This window comes from Sus scrofa, chromosome 2 (genome assembly GCF_054392235.1).
Source record: "Sus scrofa isolate SSC_HxYL_T2T_F1_AM1 chromosome 2, Sscrofa_HxYL_maternal_Yorkshire_Landrace_v2.0, whole genome shotgun sequence".
Taxonomy (NCBI): Eukaryota; Metazoa; Chordata; class Mammalia; order Artiodactyla; family Suidae; genus Sus; species Sus scrofa.
The window spans coordinates 51820017-51840752 of NC_139384.1; the positions used below are offsets into that span (position 1 = coordinate 51820017).

A 20736-nucleotide genomic window follows, 5' to 3' on the forward strand; every position below is an offset into this window, starting at 1 on the left:
AGAAGGGCCTTCTCTGCCCTCAGGGGGATTCCCTGCTCCTTGGTCATTTCTGTCACCTCCAGGCTCCAAAATGTGGCTGGAGGGAACGGTACCTGAAAAAAGTGCACAGTGGCTTCTGATGTGGGCAAAGCGGCTGGGGAGAAAATTCTTGTTTTGTTGATCTGAGGGCTCACCTGGAAGAAATACCTGTATTCATAAGGGACTCCCAAAGTGCAAATAGCGTACCCCATGTTCACGCTATAAGGACAAAGAACTTATTTTCTCTATTAGATTTTTGAGGACAAGGAAGACTTTTTATCTGTGCTCTCAATGCCTCATATAATGTATTTCATACTTGTTGACTAAATTCATTACAGCTCTTTTACAAACTATACCTTTAAATGGTTAATCACCAAGTTATTGAAGATAAAAATGTATACTATTACCTTAGTTTTCTTGCATCTTTTAAAAAACTCCACCAACCTCTGGCTTAATTCAGGTTCTTCCAAATAGTTGCATAGTTTACTGATGCTAAATTTTCATAGACAAACATACCACGCCAAAAAAAAAAAAAAAAAAAAAAGACAAAGTTACACCTAAAGTTGGTAAAAGAATTTATTATGTGGCTTAGGTAGGTCTCGGCATTCTACTAACAGAAAAGCATTTTTCCACATTTTGTTCAACCTAACAAATTATATATTTGTGTCTTTATCTACATGGCTGCAGGATTACACTATCAAAGAAAACCTTCCTTTCATTTGTACTTTGGTGCAATTATACAGTAGATACCTCTTCCTCCGGAAAACAAAAATATTCTTGACCTAAACTTGAAATGGAACGAAGATATTAATACCAAGTTTCTCACACCACTTGGTAAAAGATTGCAATAAAAATCCAAACAGTATACAGCTTAACAAAGAAAGAAGATGAGATGCCTGCCACAGTCTCGGTCTAACCTCCCTACAGGAATGCTTTAGCGTGTGGGTTTATTTTACTGCAGTTTTCACATATGACAGGTGGAACTGTACCATAATGAAGAAGAGTCGCCTTCTTCATTTGCTCGAGAGACGTAAATATTGGGCTCCGGCACAGACAGGTCTCGAGGGGCGGCGTAACAAATGGCTAGAACCAAAAAAAAAAAAAAAAAAAAAAAAATGCCTTAGGAAAAAAAAAAAATCTCACCACGGTGGGACTAAACACCTGAAACGTTTTGATCACAGCTTTCATAGATTAAAAAAAGTCCCCTCCAGAGATGAAGCTTATTTAGGAAATGAGGCCTAGTCGCTGTCCTCGGACCCGCGCTCCGAGCCGCGCTCCGAGGCCTCGTTGTTGGAGGCCTCAGGTTCGGATTCGTTGCCGGAGCCGCGGCCGGAGCCCTCGTTGTCGGATGCTCGGTCGGAGTCGTGGTCGGACTCGGCGCTGGGGGACGCGGGCCGAGAGTCCACCTCGGAGCCTCCAGAGCGGCTCCGGCCGGACTGCAGGGACTCGTTGTCAGACTGTTCGGAGCCCGACGGCCGGCGTTTTCGGGCCGGCTGGTCGCTGTCGGAATCCTCGTCGGAGCGCGGCCTCCGGGGCCTGCGGGGGCTGCCGGCCTCGCTGCCCGACTTGTTCTGGTTCTCGTCCGACTCGCTCTCCGAGGAGGCGCCCTTCCTCCGCCGATCGCCCTCGTCCGAGTCGCTGTGGCCGTGGCGGGCATGCCTGGCAAAGACAAAACACCCGTTAGACCTCGGGGTCCTGGCCCAAGAGGCTGTGACAAGCAGGGGGTGACCTTAAAAAAGGGCGGAGCTGGCATTTAACCGTCTTCACCTAAAAGCCTTTGACACAGGTGTTCATTTTGCGGCATCTGTTGGGTGTACTTTTTTGTAAGTGTGATACCCGTTCATTATAAAAAGGATTAAACAGGAGAAATAAGGCGCTTTAAGACAGGATAGAAACAGTGAAGGGTGACTCTCACTGGTTATACCTGCACCTCCCATCAGAATGAGGCATTTCTCAATTTCATTTGTAAAGTTATGAAAAGGAGGAGATGTATTTATTTGAATAACGAATACAAAATACACGTGAGAACACTTTTCCCCATATAATGTGGTTTTGGTTTATCTGTCATTCTCCACTGTCTCCAAAGCACAGAGTCCTTAGGGGCAGGACCTTTTTCCTCTAACCCCCAGAACTTAGCTCATTATCTCATGGAATGGATGTTCAGATGTCTTCTTAATGAATGAATGAAACGATGGCTATGAAAACAACACAGCGTAGGATGGTATTAAAAAGTCCTAGTCTAGGAGTTCCCGTCATGGCTCAGCAGAAATGAATCTGACTAGCATCCACGAGGACGCAGGTTCGATCTCTGGCCTTGCTCAGTGGGTTGGGGATCCAGCGTTGCTGTGAGCTGTGGTGTAGGCCACAGACATAGCTTGGACCTGGCATTGCTGTGGCTGTGGTGCAGGTTGGCAGCTGTAGCTCCGATTTCACCCCTAGCCTGGGAACTTCTATATGCTGCATGTGCGGACCTAAAAAGACTAAAAAAAAAAAAAAAAAAAAAAAAAAAGAGTCCTAGTCTAGGAATCCAAATTTGGAGCTTGAGGGGCAAGTTCAGGATGAGAAGACTAGACTACTGTTTCACCAAGTGGGCGGTGAGCTAAAGGAGTCTAGGATAAGCCCTTCGTGGAGCAGGTAGCACTGAGTCATCATTACTGCCTAACTAGGAGGAAACGGAAACAGTCAAGAAAGTCTCTTTCTCCAAGTTCCCATCGTGGCGCAGCAGAAACGAATCCGACTAGGAACTATGAGGTTGTGGGTTCGATCCCTGGACTCGCTCAGTGGGTTAAGGATCCAGTGTTGCTGTGGTGTAGGCCAGCAGCAGTTGGACCCCTAGCCTGGAAACCTCCATATGCCGTAGATGCGCCCCTAAAAAGCAAAAAAGAAAAAAAAGAAAGTCTCTTTCTCTCTGTGACCAAGATCAGGCTACTCATAATACTTTAAAAGCCAGTCAATGGCAGTGCAGCAAAATGATACATTTTATTTAAGGGGATGTCATCTGAAAGGTTTCAGCTAATATCCCTGAAGAAATGAGATTTCAAAAATAGGTTTCCTTCTTTGAGGGACAAGCATGTGGTAGGACAAAATGACAAGATTAGAGTGAGATGTGTGCTAAGCTTTCTTCCAGTTCTAAGATTTTAAGAGGCTGCAGAGACAACAGACACTTTGGCACAGACACTCCCGGGCCTCTTTCATTAGAACATATCAAGTGAAAAATTCCTACCCTTCATCAGCGATTTTCAGCTTATCTTCATCAGACGAATCATCACTTGATGATATTATGGCTTTGGATTTTATTTTTCCCTTCATTGAAGGAGGCAGACGTTCTGGCTTGGGCTGAAGAAAGAAGATCAACATAACAGATTAGTCAAGACTCTTAGGTTAGACTGTCTTGTTAAACTGGGTTTGCACTGCAATGATACCAACCAATAAATGGCAACCAATAAAGTTCAAAAACAAGCATCTGTGCTTGAAGAAACGGCAGGGCAAGAATGTACTCCAGTGTACTGCAGTCCTTTACGCCCACCGGGGACAGAAAACCACAGTATCACAGATACTTACTGCCTTCTTCTTCTCTGCTCTTGGTGGACGGCGCTTTTTGGCTTTGGGGCCGTTTTCTGTTTCATCATCATCAGATCCTTCATCTCCCTTGGGAGGTCTACATAGTGAACACCAAGAGAAAAACTGTCAAGATTTGCTCAAGCCCATAAAGTCCATTGCCATTCAAATAGTAGTTTTTTTTTTTTTTTTTTTTTTTGCTTTTGCTTTTTAGGGCTGCCCTTGTGGCATATGGAGGTTCCCAGGCTAGGGGTCAAATCAGAGCTGTAGCTGCCGGCCTACGCCAGAGCTACAGCAACGCAGGACCTACACCACAGCTCACGGCAATGCCAGATCCTTAACCCACTGAGCGAAGCCAGGGATGGAACCCGCATCCTCAAGGATCCTAGTGGGATTCGTGAACCGCTAAGCCACGAAGGGAACTCTGCCATCCAAATAGTATCAATCACTCTGAATACCCTTCTCTATGAGGGTGGGCCTCCACCACAGGATACACTCAAGGACAGAGGTCACAAACTACTCTTGCCGCACATGGCTCAGGGGTCTGAAAAACTCTATTTTTGCCATATCTGCTGACTAATTTAGTCACTGTGAGGCCTCTTATTAGTCTAAGATGAGCTTGAATCTTTTTTCTGGAGGGACAGAGGATATGAGAAAAGACCCAGGCTCCAGACTTCACACCCTTTCCCTCATCTTCCTTCCTTCCCAGCTGCTCACTCCAGGCCTGCCACAGCTTTCATCAATCCCACAAGTTTGCACCTCAGTGAATTCAACAAGCAGTCAGCTGCGGGGTGGGAAGAACAGGCCTTGGTAAGACTGGAGGAGTCTGGACAGCGAGGCACCATGAGAGGATCGGGGCAGCTCCCGGGCACCTCCAGGTTAGGCAGGGGCACAGCACCACTTGCTGTAACAGCAGGAAGCACTGGGAGGATTGAAAGGCCCTTCTTTCACCTAAATTCACATTTTTTACATCCCCTCAGACCAGGAGCTGGGCCATCGCCATTACCACTTTACGGAGAGGAAACAGAAGCTCAGCGGCTCTTCTAAGACTGCATGTGGATACTGAGTGTGAACACACTAAGTTTTCTTATCCTAAATTGCATACATTTCCCAACAAGCATTGCAATTTTACTGTCATAAGAAAGGCAATTATGACTGACGCAGAGCTCTCAGAAGCAAAGCTGTGGGGATGTGTGGAGATTCCAAGCACTCAGGGCCTTTGGCCATGGGGTCCATGTTAGGATTAAAGCAGGAAGTAGGGTAACGAAAAGCTTTTCCTTGTCTGGGCGGATCAAGGGATTACTGGGTGTAAACTAAGACTCACAAGGTGAAAAGTCTTTTGCCACTTTTGTGAAGTTATTCAAAACCCAGGTGACATTTATTTTTTGTCCTTTTAGGGCTGCTCCCGCAGCATATGGAGGTCCCCAGGCTAGGGGTCTAATTGGAGCTGTTGCTACCAGCCTACACCACAGCCACACCAGATCCTTAACCCACTGAGTGAGGCCAGGGATCAAACCCGACACCTCCTGGTTCCTAGTCGGAGTCGTTTCCGCTGCGCCACAACGGGAACTCCAAACCCAGTGATTTAAAAGGCTACTCCATGATACCACCTTCTCCTCTTCTTCTTCTTCCTCTCGCCACCCTCCTCCTCTTCGCCTTCTGGCTCACTGCCACTGCCCTTCCTTCTCTTCTTCTTTTTGGATATTGGCAGGTCATCGTCGGTGTCATCGTTGACAAATTCATCAAACTCTCCTCCCTTCTTGGACCGCTGGAATCCAAATAAGACCACCGTCAGTGCCTTCCCGGATGGTGGAAGGTGGCTGGCACGAGTGTTGGGGTTTGAAGGAGGCTGCGTCCCATCCCTCCTCTAAGGCGTGTTGAAGAGGTGTCTGGTGAGGCCCATACTTTAAAGACGTCTAATTGGGATGAATACCCCCAAAGGCAAAAATCAACTACAAGGTCGAGACAAGGTCAACTAACTGTACTGAGATACACTCAAATTCACTTCTAAATACTAGACACCATTTAAAGTAGTCTCTGTGTTGGAAGACTGTCTCTCAGCAGAGGAGGCCAAAGCTCAGGACTAAGTACTGAATGAGTCTAACCAATTAACTTCATTTTTTTTTTTTTTTTTTTGTCTTTTTAGGGCCGCACCTGTGGCATATGGAGGGTCCCAGGCTAGGGGTCAAATTGGAGCTGCAGTTGCTGGCCTACACCACAGCCACAGCAACGCTGGATCCGAGCCGCGTCTGCAACCTACACCACAGCTCACGCCAACACCAGATCCTTAACCCACTCAGTGAGGTCAGGGATTGAACCTGTGTCCTCATGGATGCCAGTGAGATTTGTTTCCGTTGAGCCATGACGGGAACTCCCTAACTTCATTTCTAACTGGAGGCATATCTTACCCGGCCACCACCGCCACCTCGTTTCTTTTCTTTTGTTGCTTCAGTCTCTCCAGTAAACATAAGAATATTTTTGGTCTTCTCTACATACTGGGCTCGCTGTTCCAAAAGTTTCTTTTGCTCTTCTTTTTCTCTGAGACGTTTCTCTTCCTATGAGAAAAAAAAGGGTAGGAAAAAACTCATCAAAATGTTCTTATAACCAAAAAAATCATGACTACCATCAAAAGGACTTATTCTTTTTTTTTTTTTTTTTTGGTCTTTTTGCCTCTTCTAGGGCTGTTCCCGCGGCATACGGAGGTTCCCAGGCTAGGGGTCGAATCAGAGCTGTAGCTGCCAGCCTACACCACAGCCACAGCCACGCCAGATCCAAGTGGTGTCTGCGACCTACACCACAGCTCATGGCAACACCGGATCCTTAACCCACTGAGCAAGGCCAGGGATCGAACCCGCAGCCTCATGGTTCCTAGTTGGATTCGTTAACCACTGAGCCATGATGGGAACTCCAGGACTTCTTTTTTAACATACAAAGTGTACGTATGCACATCTTTAGTTCTAGTTTAACTGAAAATATAATAAATACCTGTTCTTTGAGAAGCTTTTGCCTTAACAGTTCTTTCTCTTGCTCTTGTTTGGCCCGCAACTCCCTTTCCTCTTCATCTTGTTTGCGTGCCCGGGCCACGTGGTACTGGGCCTGGCTCAGCAAGTCAGAGCATTGCCTAGAACATTCCAAATTTAGAGAAATATGAATGTAGCCACAATACTTTTAATTCAAAGACTCAGAACGTCACCTCTTCCTTATACACATTTGAAGCAAGATCATTAGGTGATACCTATGGGGAGTCTTAATTAGCAAAATTAACTTAGTTTTGGTCTTTTGTCTTTAAAAGGCCGCAAAGGAGGCATAATGGAGGTTCCCAAGCTAGGGGTTGAATCAGAGCTACAGTTGCCGGCTTATACCACAGCCACGGCAACGTGGGATCCAAGCTGCATCTGCGACCTACACCACAGCTCAGGGCAATGCAGGATCCTTAACTCACTGAACAAGGCCAGGGATTGAACCCGAGTCCTCATGGATACTAGTCAGGCTCATTAACCACTGAGCCACATTGGGAACTCCTAACTTAGTTTCCTATAAGCCCAAATTGTCAGCTATGTTACGTTTCCAAATTGTTACCGTCTTCCCAAAACACAGCTAAAAAGATTCCCAACATTAGTTTCACATGTGCCTCAGAATCAGGAATCTTGCTTCTGACTACCTAGCCGATGTGAGTGAAATAGAAAAGCATTTTCCCATACAACTTAAGTACTCAAACTAAATTAACTTTGCCACATTCCCTGAAAGGACCCTTAGGAAAAAGCCTTGGTGAGGTTGGAGAGCCCCAGAGAAGAATGTGAAAGACTTGCCTCTGGAAAGTCAGGAACCTGCTCCCAGCCCACATCGATATCACTGCCTCACTCAAAAGTCACCTTCCCTAAATAGTAACATTACCTGGCTTCTGTAGCAGCGAGGGCCAAATCGAATCTCATTTTATCTCCCACTTTACTCAAGTAGCTGAAGTATCTAAGTGGAATGAGAAAATAAAATACTTTGAAAAAATTAATGAAACAGACCCTTTAGATTTTTAATCTGTTCTACAAAAATAGTCTGACAGAAGGCTTACATACTGACTGAACTTAATGAATACTTAATACTTAAATGAATGTATGCAATACATGAAGGGCTGTCATCTCAATAGGAAAAATACATAAAGTAACTCACTTAAAAAGGATTCTCATCAATACACCACTTGATAGTAGCAAGTCCATGAAGAGAAGCAAAGTTATATTTAACAATTATCAGGAAATTCACAAACAACCAAAAATCAATCCAAGCAACAAATATTTACTAAACACTAAATTTACTAAATATATCAGCACAGAAGTTAGGAGGCTTAAGCCATGAAAGTATTTATAATCTACTGGGCAAGGCAAGAAATGCTGAAGCAAGAATTCAAATAAGGTTGGACAAAACCTGAAGAGATGTTAGGTTTTAATTTTACCATATACTGAAATACAAATAAATACTAAAAAACTACATAAATTTTGAGCTGAGTCAATTAAACTTATTCAGTATTGAAGAGGAAAGGCCTTAATCTTAGCTCAATGAAAATGAGTTATCTCATAAAAAGACACTGGTATAGTAAGTAAAACTAACATAAGCAGAGTCTAAAAATTTCTAGTGTGTAAAATGCTGGGTCATATTATTGTCAGATTAATGAAAAATCTAGGGCAAGCTTGCAAAGCTAGCTAGTCAGTTCTAGGGGCCAGGCTAGAAGATCCAAATCTAGCAGGACTTTGGCTATGGTTTGGCGCCACCTGATGGCAGCTGTCTGCTTTGGCTTAAAAATTGCGGGAATGATTCTAATAGCAAGCGATTCTCTTGAGGGTAGAGATTTTCTTCTTCTTCTTCTTCTTTTTTTTTTTTTTTTTCTTTTTGCCTTTCCTTGGGCCACTTCCCACGGCATATAGAGGTTCCCAGGCTAGGGGTCTTTTTTTTTTTTTTTTTTTTTTTTTGTCTTTTGTCTTTTTGTCTTTTGTTGTTGTTGCTATTTCTTGGGCCGCTCCTGCGGCATATGGAGGTTCCCAGGCTAGGGGTTGAATCGGAGCTGTAGCCACCGGCCTACGCCAGAGCCACAGCAACGCAGAATCCGAGCCGAGTCTGCAACATACACCACAGCTCACGGCAACGCCGGATCGTTAACCCACTGAGCAAGGGCAGGGACCGAACCCTCAATCTCATGGTTCCTAGTCGGATTCGTTAACCACTGCGCCACGACGGGAACTCCCTTTTTTTTTTTTTTTTTTCCGTTGCCAGGCTAGGGGTCTAATCGGAGCTAAGGAGCTGTAGCCGCCAGCCAACGCCAGAGCCACAGCAACTCGGGATCCGAGCCACGTCTGCAACCTATACCACAGCTCACGGCAACGCTGGATCCTTAAGCCACTGAGCAAGACCAGGGACCGAACCCTCAATCTCATGGTTCCTAGTCGGATTCGTTAACCACTGCGCCACGATGGGAACTGATTTTTCAGCACCTTTTGAGACAGAAGGATTTAAAGAAACAAAGAGTTTCAAAGTTTGTTCCTACAAAATCTTACCTGTGTGCCAGCTCCAGTTCTTTCACAGCATTAAGTACTTCCTTCAGATTACTCTTTTCATCTTTCAGGACAGAGGTAGCTAATCTTTGCAGGACCAAGGCCACATTAAACATAAGAACTGTATCACTGGGTGCCACATGTCTAGCCTATAAATAAAAAACAAAGCAGATCTTTTATATGATCTAATGGCATGAAAAGGATTTTAATCAAATAGAGTGTCAAGTATGTGAGCATGCATACAACAGAGTAAAAAATTCAATGCAGCATAGAACTGAGTTCTCCTTTTTACCTTCAGCAAAGTCTGTTTGCATTCCTGTAACTTGCCACACTTGAAGAGGGCCCGGGCCAAATAGAGTACAACTTCCGTGTTCTGGTGCTTATAGAACTTTCGGAGGCAGTTTTCATACTACAATAAAAGAAATATGCAACGAAGAGTACATGATAGTCATTTTGTATAAAAATGTCAAGAGATTTTAAAGCCATATGAGAAGGAGTTTTATTTTTTGAATGGTTCATTTCCCAGACTAATTTGAGAATGACTTTTTATTATTTTTAAAATTAAAAAAAAATTTTTTTTTTGTATGTCCTTTTAGGGCCGCACCCTCGGTATATGGAGGTTCCCAGGCTAGGGGTCAAATCGGAGCTACAGCTGCTGGCCTACACCATAGCCATAGCAACACGGGATCTGAGTTGTGTCTAAAACCTACACCACAGCTCACAGCAATGCCAGATCCTTAGCCCACTGAGCAAGGCCAGGGATCGAACCCACAACCTCAGGGTTCCTAGTGGGATTCACTTCTGCTGCACCACAACAGGAACTCCTAAGAATGACTTTTTACATTCACCAGGATACAGTTTCACAATGTAAAAATACAGCTGTTAAGAAAAACTATATACTCCAAACAGTTTTTCCACTTGAAATTTCGACCAACACTGAAAAGTTAAACAGGCTGGAAGATCTTTTTAAATTTGTTTTGTTTTTTTGGCCACCGTAGCAGTGCAAGTTCCTGGGCCAGGGACTGAACCCATACCATAGCAGTGACCCAAACAGCTGCAGTGACAATGCCTGGTTCTTAACTCACTGCACCACAAGGGAACTCCTGGAAGGACTTTATGTCTTTAGCAATACGAGTTAGAATAAGCTCATCGACAACTTATTACAAGTCCTACACATGGCTCCTTTGGCCCTCTTACCACCTTTTTTAGGATTGGTGGGACCTACTAGCAATAAGCATGAGAAGTCTCACAGTTCTGATTGTTAACTTCTTAGAAAAACCAATACAGTGATATTGGGGTTAATTCTGCCATGAAGATGTCACTTTCTTTTTAGGGCTACACCCACAGCATATGGAGGTTCCCAGGCTAGGGGTCAAATTGGAGCTACAGCTGCTTGCCTACACCACAGCCATAGCAACATCAGCTCGAACAGCATCTGCAACCTATACCACAGCTCATGGCAATGCTGTATCCTTGACTCACTGAACAAGGCCCAAAACCTCATGGTTCCTAGTTGGATTCATTTCTGCTGCACCACGACAGGAACTCCAAACCTTTGTATTTCTGACTATAATATTTCCCAGAGCACCTAAGAGCTTTTCACTTTTCACTATGCTAAAGATGCTGAGCATGACTCTTTTACTTCCAGTTCAAGTATGCAACAAATGTGTAAAGCATAACAAAATTCTACAGTCATGAAAACTTATCCCCGGGGACTGTTTTTCTTTTTTAAATGTCACTTAATCTTTCTGAACCTCTGTTCTCTCATCTGAGAAACAGCAGGGTAAAACAAGTAAACAAATATTATATCCCACTATCTTCTGGGTACTTACTGCTATACTAGGCAAGTTAGGGCCAAGAAGCTTTCATTCTGGAACCTCACAAAATTCTTCCATTTTATTGGAATCAATGCAATAACCTCACAATTATTTCCATTTTATAGATATGGAAACTGGCTCAGAGAGGATGTCTTTGTTCAAGACATGCAATTAATTAATGGCTGAGCCAGAACTCACATCTCTGTTATTAAAAGACCGGCCTTAGCCTTATATACTTAGGAGCCTCTGAATAGACACAGTGTCACAGGAGACAGCACGCAGCTCCAGGGCAGGGTCAGAATGGTTAAGAAAACAAGTGCTCAACAAGGAACACAATATAAAAGTATCTTGAAAAATAAGACATTACCATCTGAACGGCACTGATATATTGCTTCTGTTCCACGTAGATGTGTGCTAGATTCAACCACACATCACTGATATCTGCTGTTGCTTCTCTTACTTGGGCAAATACATCACGAGCTTCTCGGAAATAGCCTTTATGGGCTAAAACGGCTCCTAAAGTTATAAAAATGTTCACATTTAAGAATTTTCTCATTGTAGCCAGAAGAACAACTTAAAGTCCTATTTTATTTATTTATAGCCGAACCCTCAGAACATGGACGTTCCTGGGCCAAGGACTGAACCTGTGCCACAGTAACAACTCAGTTTTTCCATTTGAAATTTGGACCAACACTGAAAAGTTAAACAGACTGGAAGGTCTTTTTTAATTTGGTTTTTGGCCACTGTAGCATGTGCAAGTTCCTGGGCCAGGGATCGAACCCGTACCACAGCAGTGACCCAAACTGCTGCTGTGACAATGCCTGGTTCTTAACCTGCTGTACCACAAGGGAACTTCTAAAAGTCCTGTTTTAAAACAACTACCTTTATTATGTGTACAGAGAAAATGTGATCTACAAAAAGTCCCCCCCAAAGCCTTCATTTCACAAATTGTTATGGATATCCAAATCTTGTAATTACCTATGCCATTAGCAGCATATAGATTCTTTGCATCATTTCTGAGTACTTGCTTGTAGATGGCCAGAGCACGATCTTGATGACGCTTTTCCTATAAAAAAGGACATATAAAGAACAAACATTATTAAAAAAAAAAATCAAACAAGAATAAAACGAGGAGTTCCCGTCATGGCTCAGTGGTTAACGAATCCGACTAGGACCCATGACGTTGTGGGTTTGATCCCTGGCTTTGCTCAGTGGATTAAGGATCTGGTGTTGCCGTGAGCTGTGGTGTAGGCTTCAGACGTGGCTCGGATCCTGAATTGCTGTGGCTCTGGTGTAGGCCAGCAGCTGATTCGACCCCTAGCCTGCGAACCTCCATATGCCTAGGGAGTGGCCCTAGAAACGGCAAAAAGACAAAAAAAAAAAAAAAAAAGAATAAAACGAGTAGCAATTTTGTTTTTTTTTCAGTCTTTTTAGGAACATACTTGTGTGGCATACAGAGGTTCCCAGGCTAGGGCTCAAATTGGAGCTGTAGCCACTGGCCTATACCACAGCCATAGTAATGCCAGATCCAGGCCGAGTCTGCAACCTACACCACAGCTCACGGCAACACTGGATCCTTAACCCACTGAGCAAGGCCAGGGATCGAACCCGCGTTCTCATGGATACTAGTCAGATTCGTTAGCGCTGAGCCATGACGGGAACTCCTCAATTTTGTTTTAAAGATATGAAATTACCTTTTCTCTATCTCGGGTGGGCTGATGCAAAGTTTGGAGCCAGACATTGCCAAGGGCCAGCATAGAGTAAGTGTCACTCTGAGTAGATGGTTGTTTTAATATCCTCTCGAATTTTTTCTGGCCTGGGCCCCATTCTTGTTTTGCCAAATGAAGATTACCAATTAAAGACCAAGCATCTGGATGGTCCTGGAACACACATTAAAAAGGAAGCAAAATTTGTAATTTGAATTCAGACACATCAGTTATCTTTCCACAAGAGCTAAAAGACCACTGGTTACTGAAGAGGTTTACAGGCTACAGCGACAACTGTGTTCTTCCAACTGAGTGCTGAGATGAATTAGTGACTTGAAAAATTCCTTTTAGTAAAAATTCCATTTAGTGTGTAGTTATCAGCATCAGAAATGCAAAAGAATGGAATACAGTAAAAAAAATATCAATGTACTGCCTACGGCAAGGGCACACAATGATTTATAAAACTTTTGTTTCAGCTGTTTATATACACACACGTGTAGGTACAGGCTGCGATGCGAAATCTATTTCTTACTGTGGACCACGATCCAAACGTTTAGATGATTTCTAACCTCTTTACCATCTTTAACAAGTAAATGAAAAAAATGGAGAGATGCCAGTCCCAGAAACATATGATAGCCAATACAAGGAAAAGCTAATTTGCTGGGGGAAAATGGTGAAATAATTATTTTTCAAAGTCAAGAGTTAGTATTACCAACCTGATTAATCTGAAGAGCTTCCTTAAACCAATCTGAAGCCTCATAAAAGTTTCCTTTATCTCTAGCCATGGCTCCTAGGCGCAGATAGCCTGAAAATATGCAAGTTTTTATGTGAAAAAACATTAGCAATACAATAGGATCATAGTTTTAAAGTCATATGTTGTTTTTCACTAACGCAATCATACAATGAATAGAAAAATCCCACAGGTGAAAAAATATCAAACATCAATATAATTAATTAATAAACTGGTAAATTAAAGAGTAACTGTCACCATTGAGTCTTACTGTTTAAATCTTATATTTATCGCTTCCTCTCCATTCCCTAGGCTGGCACTCCAGACGGAGTCCTCATCTCGAGCTATTTTAAAAGCTTGGCATTGTTTTCTTTCCAGTTTCTCTCTGATGCCCAGTACTGTCAGTTACTTTTTCTTAAAAAGCTGCTTGGCACATGACACAATAGTGAAAGCACGGGCTACTAGGGATTACCAGTTAGATAACCTGGGCTCTAACTGTGGCTCATCCACTTAAATAATAATAAAAAAGTGCCACACAAATGTAAGTTGTTATTTTCTCCAGAAAATGTCCCTCCCCCCAAGAAAGCAACAATGACTTACTACTGCCCATCAACTCAATTCAACTTTAGCCTGGCATTCAACTAAAATCTTACTTTTTTCTTCCTTTTTTTTGGTCACCCCACAGCCTATGTTGCTCCTAGGCAAGGGGTGAGATCTGAGCTACAGTTTCAACCAACACTGAATCCTCAACCCACTGTGCCAGGCTGGGGATTGAACCTGTGTCCCAGTGCTCCAGAGACACCACCAATCCCATTGCACCATAGCGTGAACTCCTCTTACTTATTTTAAATCACTTTTGCAACCATAACAGTATGACAGGGCCAAGTTAATAGCTCTTGATGTGACCAGAGTTAAAACATCACAGCTTTAGGTTCTTTTAAGGAAAGTATAGCATATAAATTAATTAGAAACTTTCCAGGAGTTCCCATTGTGGCTCAGTGGTAACAAACCAGACTAGTATCCATGAGGATGCAGGTTCGATTCCTGGCATCCCTCAGTGGGTTAAGGATCCTATGCTGCCATGAGCTGTGGTGCAGGTCGCAGATGTGGCTTGGGTCTGGTGTTACTGTGGCTGTAGTGTAGGCCGGCAGCTGTAGCTCTGATTTGACCCCTAGCCTGGGAACCTCCATATGCTGCAGGTGCAGCCTTAAAAAACAACAACAACAAAACAAAACTTTCCCAGTTGTGCAATGTCTAGGAGTTTCTGATGTGGTGCACTGGGTTAAGAATCTGACTGTGGAGGCACAGGTTCATCCCCTGGTCCTGCACAGTGGGTTAAAGGATCCATAATTGCCACAGTTGCAATGTAAGTCACAGCTGCTGCCCAGATTCAATCCCTGGCTCAGGATGTTCCATATGCTGCAGATCCAGCCATTTAAAAAAGAAAAAAAAAAAAGCAATGTCTACGTTGTAACAGCTCAAAGTAGGACAATTTTAGTAATAATTATTTAAAGGACACTTTTTTCTCACTGTTAGAAACACTGCAAAATATTTATATGAAATCAAAGTAGGACTATCGCAAAGGCCCACCCATAACCGAATATGCCAAGGAGTTATTATAGGTTTAATAAAGGCAGCTGGCCCACTGAAGATACCTAGTCTATGAAATATGATTCAACTGGTTTTTAGCTATTTTTGTTTCTAACACAAATATAAGTGAAGCAGCATCTTTTCCTTTTTAAGGTCACAAATCTGCCTTGAAGAAGAGAGACCATTATCAGAATTTTTTGCTGTCGGTTCTAAAAAAGATTTTTCTTTTCCCCCCAGGCTACATTTTTTTGCTGCTGTTGTGGGCATTTAAATACATTAAAAGGAAGTTTAAAATCCTTACAGTCAACATAATTAGGATGTTCCCGTAAGATGTTTTTATATAGTTTCTCTGCTTCGTGGAATTCACACATGGCCTCATATAACCTGGCTAAATTGTACGACGTTGTAACAGAAATGGCATTGTAATAATGTTCATCATGCTCAGCTTCTGCCTTGGCACGATCCAAGGATGCCAAAAAGTATTTCTAGACGAACGGAAAATTACATTGTTAACAGATGTGGGTGGCACATCTCAAAATCTGTACATTGAACTTGATAGTCCAAAAGAAGGACCATCTCTATGTTCCTACCTTTGCCTCGCCTAGATTTCCAAGTCGGAAATGGAGGGCCCCCACATTATTCAGAATCTCGGGGGGGACATCAGCCTGCACCTTCTCCTGAAGGATCCGTGTTGCTGTTCCGTAGGCTGACAGGGCACCCTGGATTTTCAAGGTAGACAGAATGAGGTGTAAGTGAAAACGAGAGACCGAGAAACACTATAGCAGGCTTATCAAAAACATATTTAATTAGGAGGTAAAAAATGGCTAAGATACCTGTATATCCGTCTGTTCTAAGATTTGTGCCAATTCAATCCATGCTTCAACGTCATCAGGATACTGTTCTGTGACCTTCTTCAAATGGCCCTGGGACAAAAAGAGATCATTAAGCTAAAGCATTCCAACTACAGGCTATGACAGTAAAAACTGGTGGCTATTCTACCCTGTTTAATAAGGCAACTGTTTGTTATTTCGACTGGAACAAACTCAGCTAAGAAAAACCATGCCTATCACATTTTTACTATCAACAACAAGAAATGAGGAATGAGCTTCTAAGGATAGCGAACAGAGAATAATGAAGATTTTTTAAAACATACCTTAGCGATATCTCGTTTTTCTTGATCTTCCGAGGCAGCATATAGAGAGCCCAGAATTTTCATAGTTTCATAATTATTAGGATAAGCTTTCAAGACTTTCTCAAAGCACTGGGATGCATTTTCTTTGTCTCCTCGATAAATGTACATTTGTCCCAAACCAAAAAAAGGCAGCACAAAAGAGGACGAAGCAAACTGGGTGGCTTGATAGTAGTACTGGAAAGCTTGGTCATAATCTTCCTAAGAAAACAAAAACAAAACAAGACCAACAAAATGTACAAAAGTTTCAAAAAAAAAGATTCGGAAAGCCATTAAAGGATTAGATGTTGAGAGAGGGTATAAAATTAACTTACCTGGACGTGGAATGATCTAGCCAACTGGTAGCAACTTTCTGCTTGCATGGCCTCCACTTCTGTATTATGGAATGCATGGAGGGCTAAGTGCTGGACTTTACTGTAATCCTGAACAAGGAAGATGGCAAATTAATTGTGGGGACTCAAACAACTCCAAAAGTCTTAGAGTCATAAAGCTTCCTCAAATTTCACTTTATTTTCCCTTTTTTTTTTTTTTTTTTGGTCTTTTTGTCTTTTTAGGGCAGCATATAGAAGTTCCCAGGCTAAGGGAATCAGAGCTACAGCCACTGGCCTACACCACAGCCACATGGGATCTGAGCTGTGTCTGTGACCTACACCACAGCTCAGGGCAACATTGGATCTTTAACCCACTGAGCAAGGCCAGGGATCGAACACGTGTCCTCATGGATACTAGTCTGATTGGTTAACCACTGAGCCACGACAAGAACACCCCTCAAATTTCACTTTTAAGATTTGGTAGCTGAATGAACAATAATAGCACTGTATCATCTTCCTATTCCCCTTGCTGATAAATTCAGGGAAGGTGGGAACTAACATTTATACAGTACTTCAAATTCGCCTAGTATATCTATTACTTCATTTAACCCCGACAATAATTCCTTGAGGTATCAACCCTATCAACCCTATTTTTGTGATGAGGAAACACAAGAGAGGTTAAGTCCCTCATTAACAGTAATGGGAGGAATTATAATTTATTGAGAACTGTTCTGTGCAAAGCACTGTGCTAGGAATGACAAGTACACTAGTTCTCAATTTAAAACCCATGCAACGTGTGCTGTTATTGTCATTTCATTGATGGGAAAATAGAAACTTGAAGTTAAGTTTGTTATCTAACGTGAAAGCTACAATTTCGGGGTTTTTTCTGACTCCAAGGACATGTTCTATCCCACAAGGGTGGCAAGTGCCAGCGCCTGGACTTGCATTCAGCTCTATTTGAACTCGTGAAAGCTCTATTAGGCCTGACTTTCCTTTGGAGTGATCCCCTAAGAGTCTCAAAGCCAGAATTCATACATCTGGGGTAGAAACAACTTTCTGGTTTGTTTTTTGGCTGTGCCTGTAGCCTGTGGAAATTCCCAAGTCAGGGATCAAACCCGTGCCACAGCAGTGACCCAAGCTACTGCAGTAACAACTCCAGATCCTTAACCCACTGTGCCACAAGAGAACTCCTACTACTTTCCAATTTTAATAAGAATGTGTTATATTCACCTGACTAGAAATCTGGTCTGAAATAGAGTTTTTGTTTGGTCAATGGCCAGTTTTGACTTTTTCTTTTACAATAAAAATAATAATGGGATCACAATTTTTAATAGGAACTATATTTCCCATGAGACAGTATTTAATAAGCATATTGCATTTAATCTTAACTACCACCCCTCAAATCCTATAAAGTAGGTATTATTACTATTTTACAAGTGAGGCAATTAAAGTTTAGGGAAATTAGCTTATTTGCCCAAAGCCACAAAACTATACAGTGGTGATGCCTAGATCTGAACCAAGTAATTCAAACTCCACACTTTTAATTATGTCACACAGCATTTTAACTAAATTTATATATTGTTCACTGGGATGAGGGTATGGAAATCTCCCGTCTACCTTTTAGGGCTGTTGTAATGACAAACTGAGAAAACGTTCAGGAACATACTCTGAAAACCTTAAAGACATGTATTCAGTGCAAGATGACCTCATGACACCTGGCACAGTGCTGATCACAGATCAGGTGTTCAGGAACACTCAAAGAGATCAGCTGGATTGACATATTTCACTTATGTAATCTATAAGGTTCTGAATACAGTGATTATGCTCTGTAGAAGCAAGTTTTTATCTTCAGCAGTGGAAAGCGACTAGCGTTGAAAAAAATGGGAGGAGTTCCCACTGTGGCTCAGTGGGTTAAGGACCTGAGATAGGCTCCGATATAGGTTGCAGACTCGATCCCTGGCCTTGCCCAGTGAGTTAAGGATCCAGCATTGCCATAAGCTGCGGCACAGGTCACACATGGAACCTGGATCTGGTATTGCTGCTGATGACGGTATAGGCCTACAGCTGCAGCTCCGATTTGAGCCCTGGCCCTGTTACTTCCATATGCCGCAGGTGTGGACATAAAAAGAAAAACGAACAAACAAACAAAAAATTGAAGGAGTTCCCTGGGGGCCTAGCAGTTAAGGATTCAGTATGGTCACTATTGTGGCTTGGGTTCAATACCTGGCCCAGGAATTTCTGCATGCGGTGGGCATGGCCAAAAACAAAAGACTAAACAAAAAAACTGAATAATTCTCCTTTGGTTCAAAGGAAGCTGTCCTATCAGCTGAGAGCAATGACTATTAGATAGGCACTCAGATATTTAGAATCATCAGTCCTTTTTTTTTTTTTTTCAATAAAAACCAAACTAACTTGTGTAACTGTGTCATCTTAACGAGTAATACTTCATTTACTTATAAGATACATTTCCATCATCTCCCTAAACAGTTGCCTTTTAGTACTATAATAGCAGCAGCATAAAACTTAATTAATAATTCATTCTGAAAGGAGAGTATGTGTCTATAGCCCGAGAGTAAAGCATTGTGGTTAATAGCTGTGTGACCTCAGGCTATTAACCCTGCCTCCATCACTCATCCACAAAATGAGCAATGTATTACCCACCTCATAGGATTGTTGTGGATATTATATAAATTCACGGCAGGCTTTTTTTTTTGCTTTTTAGGGCCACATCCGTGGCATATGGAGGTTCCCAGGCTAGGGGTCAAATTGGAGCTACAGCTGCTGGCCTATGCCACAGTCACAGCAATGCAGGATCTGAGCTGCATCTGCAGCCTACACCACAGCTCATGGCAATGCCAGATCCTTAACCCACTGAGTGAGGCCAGGGATGGAACCTGAAACCTGATGGTTCCTAGTTGGCACTGCGCCACAATGGGAACTCCCATGGCACACATTTTTAACACGCATTAGTAAGCATAGAATACATATTAACAGCAACTATAACAGCAACACAGCATCTATTATTAATAAGGATTGATGTGGTTTTGTAAACTTTTACCTAAATCGCTATTTAATTAAAGTTCTTCGTACAATTTAGTAGCTGGTTTCAATATGACAGATAAAGCTCATGCTTACTATATAAAAACTCTGCCAGTAGAATCTTGGATTTAGTGTTTAAGAAATCTAGAATGCCATTACTTCTACAGAATTAGCAGTAGCTTTAATGACCAACATGCAAAAATAAACAAAAATTTCACCATATGTTAGGCTCTTACTAAACTACTAAGACCATGCCTCTCTCCTTTCAATTACCTAGTAACCATCTTCTAAAAACCTAGTTCAAGAGCTTTTCCTTCTTGGTGGTGGAAACTCTCCTTAACTACTGTGTTTCCTATGAAACTGAACAACTTCTTCTTTTTTTTTTTTTTGTCTCTTTAGGGCCACACCTGTGGCTTATGGAAGTTCCCAGGCTAAGGGTCCAATCGGAGCTGTAGCTGCTGGCCTATACCACAGCCACAGCAACACCAGATCCGAGCCACGTCTGCAACCTACACCATAGCTCACAGCAATGCTGGATCCTTAACCCACTGAGCAAGGCCAGGGATCGAACCCGCAACCTCATGGTTCCTAGTTGGCACTGAGCCACGACGGGAACTCCAAAACCGAACTTCTTGAGTGCAGAAATCATGTCTTACTAAATTCCACATTCCCTTCACAATGCTGGGTAGAGTATAAAGGGTCAATAATTATTAAATGAGTGAGTGAATGGACAAACTATCGTACCCATCCCCAGATACTAACACAAACTCTAATTTGAAAAAATTTGACTCAAATTTCCTTCTGAGTTAAAAAGAAAGTATCGACTGCATGACAGACAAAAAAAACCAGGACTTAAAATGAAACAACTTTAATAAATGACTTCTCCTACCTTTTTGAAGAAAAAGTGATTTGCCAAGTGGTTCAACACCATAGGGTTGCTAGGATCGATCGTATAGGCTCTGGAAAGAAGCTGGACACCATTTTTGATGGAATCAGCCTAAAAGAAAAAGCAATGATGGCAGGGCTGAGTGAAACATTACTTAAATAGCACTTTTTCAGTTTCCTTTATAGTCTGAAGAAAGAAGGTTATACCAATCTAAGTTTAGATACCAAAATCTAACTCTTGTTTTAGTTAACTTTCACCGGGGATAAAAAAAATTTCAAACAATACGGCGGGAATGCAAGTTGGCATAGCCTCTGTGAAAACAGTCTGGAGGTTTCTCAAAAAACTAAAAATAGAA

At 42.4% G+C, this 20736-nt stretch overlaps 1 protein-coding gene across 1 annotated transcript in view; it reads right to left on the reverse strand.

Moving 5' to 3' along the window:
- Positions 1-580: 580 nt before the first annotated feature.
- Positions 581-20736, reverse strand: part of CTR9 (CTR9 homolog, Paf1/RNA polymerase II complex component) — a 28798-nt gene continuing 8642 nt past the window's right edge. The window contains exons 7-25 of the mRNA XM_085012019.1: positions 20385-20492; positions 16460-16567; positions 16110-16346; positions 15790-15879; positions 15547-15675; positions 15258-15441; positions 13353-13441; positions 12625-12810; positions 11909-11996; positions 11298-11446; positions 9406-9522; positions 9117-9262; positions 7471-7542; positions 6562-6697; positions 5985-6131; positions 5187-5344; positions 3580-3676; positions 3242-3354; positions 581-1677 (exon numbers count right to left, since the gene is read on the reverse strand). Coding sequence (XP_084868145.1) covers positions 1257-1677; positions 3242-3354; positions 3580-3676; positions 5187-5344; positions 5985-6131; positions 6562-6697; positions 7471-7542; positions 9117-9262; positions 9406-9522; positions 11298-11446; positions 11909-11996; positions 12625-12810; positions 13353-13441; positions 15258-15441; positions 15547-15675; positions 15790-15879; positions 16110-16346; positions 16460-16567; positions 20385-20492 — 2775 coding nt within the window. The 3' untranslated portion in view covers positions 581-1256. The remainder of the gene's footprint in view (positions 1678-3241; positions 3355-3579; positions 3677-5186; positions 5345-5984; positions 6132-6561; positions 6698-7470; positions 7543-9116; positions 9263-9405; positions 9523-11297; positions 11447-11908; positions 11997-12624; positions 12811-13352; positions 13442-15257; positions 15442-15546; positions 15676-15789; positions 15880-16109; positions 16347-16459; positions 16568-20384; positions 20493-20736) is intronic.